Source organism: Notothenia rossii (genome assembly GCF_949606895.1).
Source record: "Notothenia rossii genome assembly, chromosome: 7".
NCBI lineage: Eukaryota > Metazoa > Chordata > Actinopteri > Perciformes > Nototheniidae > Notothenia > Notothenia rossii.
The window spans coordinates 26,315,870-26,322,726 of NC_136905.1; the positions used below are offsets into that span (position 1 = coordinate 26,315,870).

The 6,857-nt window shown below is 45.0% G+C and overlaps 1 protein-coding gene across 1 annotated transcript in view; it reads right to left on the reverse strand.

Moving 5' to 3' along the window:
• Positions 1-2,505, reverse strand: part of LOC307046356 (CUB and sushi domain-containing protein 3-like) — a 233,023-nt gene extending 230,518 nt beyond the window's left edge. The window contains exon 1 of the mRNA XM_079692754.1: positions 2,056-2,505. Coding sequence (XP_079548880.1) covers positions 2,056-2,233 — 178 coding nt within the window. The 5' untranslated portion in view covers positions 2,234-2,505. The remainder of the gene's footprint in view (positions 1-2,055) is intronic.
• Positions 2,506-6,857: the final 4,352 nt, after the last annotated feature.

The window sequence follows — 6,857 nt, forward strand, 5'->3', positions numbered from 1 at the left end:
GTTTGCATCAGGCAGTTTAATATATTCCCAGAAAATTAGGTGACACAGACGCACGCAGTGGATGCCCTCAGTTTTGTGCTTCAATGAGAACATGTTATTTTTAGTCAGAGCAGTTTTTATTAATTACAGAAATTGCTTAATGTCACCAATATCACCTTTATATTAAGTATTGAGTGACAAGAATCAGACAGGTGACTGAGGTAACTTTGTAAACTGAGATTCTGAGCTGTGCACCACCCACGCACATGTGTCCTAGGTGGAAAATAATCTATTATGAAAAAAACTTCTCTAGCAAAACTGTGTTGCACAAACTTTGTTAGATAGATGCTTTTTTACAGCCTCATTAAATTCACAGCAGAAGTGAGTCACCGACCATGTCTATATGTTTTTACTTCAGCAAACATTGTGTCACCTGTCAGGGCAGAGGAACAACAGCTGTCCTGAGGTTCTTCCTGCTCCCTGTCTCTGTGTCACTTTTTCCTTTGCTCCTTTCCAGAAGAAGACCCAGGCCTCCTCCTCCTTAACTCCCTCTCTCTCTCTCTCCCTCCCTCCCTCCCTCCCTCCCTCCCTCCCTTCCTCCCCAATCCCTGGCTGGCTGGCTCTCTAATAAGTAACAGAACTAGGAGGATTGGCAGTGGCCTCGAGGTTTGACATTGCCACAATGTGGGTGGTGATGAAACAGCACTGTGCCCGACTCTGCTCGACTCGGCTTGGCTCATTCTTGGTGGGCGCTGCTACTGCATGCTGCACATTTCATCCACCCCCAATAGATAGACACGAGAATTACTCACAGGGTGAACCTGCATGTAAATTGATATCTGTGAGGGCCCATACTCAGACAGCTATATATGCATTCAACAGATAAACAGCCATAAACTCATACACTCGATGTCCCTGAATGTACAAACACATGCACGTACACTAAACACACACTCTAACACATTGATTAAAGAAATATTTTGACGGTTGGAATTGGATTTTCCCTTTTTTTCTTTGCCTTTAATTTGAGTTAGAAATGAGAATTTCACAGTTTTTGAGCCATTAAATAATATGATACACAGAGGAAGAGCGCATTGCAAGGAAGCAACAAATTGTTATCTGTTTTCTCTGAATGCTGTGTAAATGTCAGTGGACAATGGAATAGCATATGCTAATGGGGGAGGTAATTGAACAACAACCGCTTTGACAGATTTAATTTCCATTTTTCCATTTCATTTCAGCAAACTGTATCAGAAAAAGTGAAAATACAGAGATGCTGAAATTGCCATTGGTCTGGATAAATGTTGCTGATGCATATAATAAATAAAATGGAATCAGGGGTTACCTCACCAGCCACAGTGAGTATTCAAATGGGCAGACCCTGAGAAAAAGCCACTGGAATACTAACAAGCCCACCTTACACCTGCCTGCATTGACAAGTCCGATAAACACCAGTCGACAAATTGGTTCCACACTACTTATTGCCTCGGCCCCCCAAAAAGGTTCCAGAAACATTTCTGGAGAGAAATTGGCCTTAACCAAATCACACATAAATACTTGAAAATTCGACCCAGAAAAGAGAAACGGCAGACAGCTTTAGCCTAAATAAACAGGAGTTTCTTGACATCCTATAGGAAATCTGCAGTGCATGCACTTGTGCCTCAACATTTCACTTGTTAGCCTACTAAGCAAAGCAGCTCACGTAGGCTATTAGAAGAAGCGTAGGCTACCGCACGAATATCTATTGAGCGTCTCAGTCAAAGCCTGCATTGAGCGCCAACCCGGTGAAATGCGTCCCTGAAAACTCCAGTAAACCGTGGTAGCCTATTTTGCGCACGTCTGGAACGTTAAAGATTTAGATTTCTCTCATGCACTCACGCACGCACGCACGCACGCACGCACGCACACACACACACACACACACACACACTCACACACACACACACACACACACACACACACACACAAACACACACACACACACACACAAACACACACACACACACACACATACATCACAGAACAAGCACACCAAGCGCATCAGAAAACAGAGAGGCTTGCTGCAGTGGCTCGTACCTTTCACACAAGTGAACATCAGTGAAAAGATGAGATTCCAAAAAACAATTCCGGTCCTAATCCTCATCGTTTTGCCTTGAACAAAGTCCGCTTGGCCACATTTAACGCATCTCCTGTTGAAAACGTCCCGTAGTTCAATAGATCCGTCGTAATATCCGTCTCTGTAAATCCCCTTCATGCTCACAACTAACACATGTAACCTATCGCCTATGGTTTCTTTTTGCTGGGTGGAAGTAGATTCCCTTTCCCTTCTCTGAGAGGAGACTGGGGCACAGCCGCCCGCCGCGCTATGTCAGCTGATAGGAGAGAAGTGAGCAAGACTGAATTTTAGGATAGGACCACAGCAACCTGGACGAGGGCTCAACCATCTCTGCTGAGAGGGGCATCAAGTGTGAGCATCTCTGGCGGTGCGCTCTCGCAACTGATGTTAAACATATTTCCCTTTGATTCCCTAAAACCGGGCTGAGGACGGAGAGGAGTATACAGTTTGGCTGCTGCCTTCATCGATCGGCAATTGAAGCTCGCACAGTGAGAGAGAAAATGTGGTGGGGAGGGGGTGCTGGGGTGCTGAGAGACACAGGGAGGGAGAGAGAGAGCGTCCTGTGTAAGTACGGTGTGGTTGATGTGGCTAACAAATCATAAAGTGGTAACAGTGAAGTGTGGGTGGCAAGGGAGGAGGAGGCACGTGTTTACGGGAAGGATGTAAATCCTGAGAGAGAAATGAACTCTGTTAATGACAGCATGTGGTTTATGTGTATGTGAAAGGAGAGGGGCTGGAGGTGTGAGGTGAGAATCAGACAGGCAGCACCCCCATCCAGAAAGCTGATGAAAGGAAATCGCCTGGTGTGCAATCCCACCATAACTCTGATTTTCATTTTGGAGATCGAGCGGAGCCGTTATTGGGAGTGATGGGACTGGGCAATTTGCAATGCAAAAATGGGATGATGACGGCGCAAAGCGCGGCTCAGCTGCAGTGGGGCTCTTCTGCCATCTAGCTTTGGAAGAGTCACCGAACTCTACTTTGAAACGGAGAGGAAAAAGGGTTGCAGAGAAGTGAGAGGCCGTGATTGCACTTATAATTAACACAATTCCGTCTATAAAACAATTCAGATAGGGTTTCTTGAAGTAAAGTTGGTATAATCTCTAAGGTTTTGCTTCATCACCATGTCCATTAACGTTATCTTTAGATTCCTATTTAATCTACATCTGCTTTCTAAGAACAGCATATTTTGAAAGAGCTTGGATATCAAGTGAGCTTTAAATCAATGTTGTGCATTGATCTAGAATATAGCACATTAATAATTGTCGCTGCACCGACCTCCATTGAAATCAATATCCTTTGCCCTACTATTGGAAAGATTTATAAGTGTGAAGTCAGCAGGGTTTATAGGGAGAAATAATAAATGTGCCCGAAGCTTCTCTTTGTATCTGACAGGAGCCGAAAAGCACTTCTCAATACCTCGGACGGCATGAGAGCTGTCCGTGGTGCTGACACCAGAGCCTTTAAACCCTAAACATGAGCATGTGCTTGTAACTGCAGCCACTTGCAAAGTGCAAATCTGCTGCCCGGATTATCAGCATGTTTTTGCATATTTCTGTTCTGTGTCCAAGGTTAGTTCGCTAGGTTAAACATCCCACACCTACCCCTGCTCTCCCATGGGAGGATAAGTGAGAGAAAACAGCTTGATACTGCTCTAATCTCGTCTAATTTTAAGGCAGCAGAGGGCAATGGGATTGTTGTCCTTTGGTCAAATTTTCAAAAAACATAATTTAGCTGATTTATTTTAGATGTTGTGTGCTGTAAATAACTGTAGCAAGTTATTGGCTTTTATTTTGTGAATAACGTCTTATTCTGTATTTATTGTGTCTCCGCCAGCTCAATGCAATGTAATGTAGCGCTTTGTGAAAGTCTCATTTGAGATGTTTCCGCAGACAGCTTGATATTAATCTATCTCATTCTATCCTTATAAACTGAATTGCTACCACATGAGTGATATATTTGTATTCTCGCTCCATTTCTCTATAGAGTTGTTTATCTGAATGGTTTATGCAGCAGAGGCAAACCACTGTGTATCTGTCAGTGAGGAGTGGAAGGTCCCTTATTCCCTCCTGGCATCAGAATTCTTCAGGTGGCGACAGGCCCAGTGGAGGCCGCTGGGAATGGATTGAGGCACGAGGCAGCTTGTCTTTACCAGTGTAATCGACAGGTGGGCCCAGGAGAGAGGGCTACAGTCGTATTGATGCCTCTCCCCAGCTCTCGCTTGCTGCTTGATGAGCAATCACACTGCCTCTCCCCTGACCCTCCTGTTGTTCTTCTGTGCATCTCTGCGTGTGTGTCCAGGTATGTGTAACAGTTCATGCTACATTTAACATGCATACTTTAGCGCAGGGGTCGGCAACCTTTTTGATATGAAGTGCCATTTAAAAAAAAAAAATTGTGATCAGTGTGCCGACGATCGGGAACTGTCAACGGTGGGGGGGCGCACGTGATCTTTCAGCGGTGATGGGGTGCAGAGCTCGACGCTCGTGAACTGTCAACAGGGGGCGGGGGGAGCCTCGCTGCGGGGAAGCAGTGTGTGGACCTCTTTCACCTGTCAGCGCAACTTACATGATGCGGTTTAAACAAATATAAATAACGGGTTTAAACGGCACAATAATAAGGACGACCGTCCGTTCTGTGATTCCCCAGAACACACAGATGGCCAGTCCGCCCCTGTGTAGCATATTATTTTCGATGAGAGATGAGCAGATCACCACTGGGCTTTCAACTAAAGACACAGCTGTACTTATGGGTAGCCTACTGCAATTTGTGAAATGCCGGAGCGGCGTTCCGGCAGCACCACATCCCTGATCATTTCACCACGGAGGAAAGCAGCAGCAAGTCGACTGGAGTTAAAGAGAGGGGGGCTGCGTTGCGTGCATGGCTTCCTTCTGCAGGTAACGAGGAGACGCGCTCTGGCGGCGGTCTCATTCAGGATCTGAAAATACAATTTTAATATTTTGCAAACTTATTCCTAGTGTGCCACTGGTTACGGTGCCGCGTGCCACTGGCTACGGTGCCGCGAGCCAGGGGTTGCCGACCCCTGCTCTAGTGCATACATGTGTACAAGCACGGTTGAGCATTCTATGCGTATGGATGCATCTTTGCACAAACATAAGCATTCTTTAGCTCATACTGAAAGGAAACTTATGTGTTGAATGTAATGTTATGTGTTGGCCTTTCATGAAGAAAAGGACAGCACACATCAGCTAACCAGCCAGATCATCAAACTGCCACAGTGACTGCACCAGCTCTGTTTCCCCTCAGGGACTCAGGTTGTTGTAGCTGTGAATCTGGGCAGCATGTTCTGATCAGCAGTGACCATGTATGAGAACTGACGCTTGGGAAGGTTTTCGTGTCACACAGGGGCCAAGGGTCTTCAGTTTTCCCAGAGGGGGGCTTGTGGGGGGTGGGACAGGTGTCTGTGAATGCCTGTATGCAAACTGTATTTGTGAGCTGCTTGCCATGTGTGAATAAAAGTGCCAGACTACTTTGGTGTTATGTACCACGTACACCCTTCAGGGATATGCAATGTGCGCGTATGCATCTAAGGTTAGAATATAACATCAGGGTTATCTTTTCCTTGCATGTAGGCCTGTTTAATAAATATTTATGCCTTACTTCAGATTACATCTAAGTCGAAATCTTCAAGGCTGGGTCATATTTTGTTGGTTTTTCTGTCTGTTTGTTTGCAGGGGCAAAGTGCAGCTGGTAGGGGGTTGATAGAGTAAGCACTGGGGTCGGATTAGCTGGCTTGACTTCCAAGAGGAAAGTGTCTGGATCCTGCCTCCCTCACACTGCTGCTAATCCACTGCTGGGTTCTGCTGCTCTCAGTCTGCTTCCTTCTGAAACCAGATATCTTTGCATGTGAGTAACACAGTGGGGGGTGGTTAGGGTAGACAATGCGTGCAATGATTACTATTGTATTCTTGTTTCCAGAGAAACATTTAGAACTCTTCTTTTCCATTTTACCAGAATCAATTGCGAGACATAACATAGATTTTACAATTACATAAAAGTGCACCTTCTCACCTTATCCTGTACTGACAAAAATATGCATTGACATTTCACTGGCGTGCCTGGTAAAATCATCGCCAGCGCCTTGTAGCACTTTAGCTCGGGGAAACACTCTGAGCTAGTCATGAAAAAATTTGATTCAATACAAAGAAATAGATAAAAAGTGACACAAAACATCAAACCATTTCATATCCATGTTTCAGTCTGAGGAACGCATAATAAAATATGAATCACAGAGTGTTTCGTCCCTCCCACACATGACCTATTGCTTACACATGAATACATACACTTTGAGTGTTTCACCTCTCTGATCTTTCCCTAATGCTCACCACCTCTGCCCTATTACTGCATGTTCACCGCACCGGCTGTCTTTTGCTCATTAGGTTAGGATTCTTTTAGATCCCGCTGCCTGTGCCTCCTCATGTGGTTTGTTAACACATCTGACATTCAAGAACCTTAAAAGGAGGCAGCAGGGTGAAAGGGGAAGGGGAAAACAAGGAGTTGAGAGAAAGAAAGTATTTTAGGTATTGATTGACGGATTGTGGAAAAAATAAAGGTGAGATTCAGAAAACTGATGTGAGTGATAGAAAGACAGGTAAGGACAAACAGGCTACAGGAGGGCAGGATGAGAATGAATAGAGGAGGTTTGCACTGAAGAAAAGGGGATCAAGGAGAGGAGGGTAAAGCATTAAAATAACCAAGTAAAAAAAAAGGTGTTGAGGTGCAGAGAAGCCAGTACAACAAA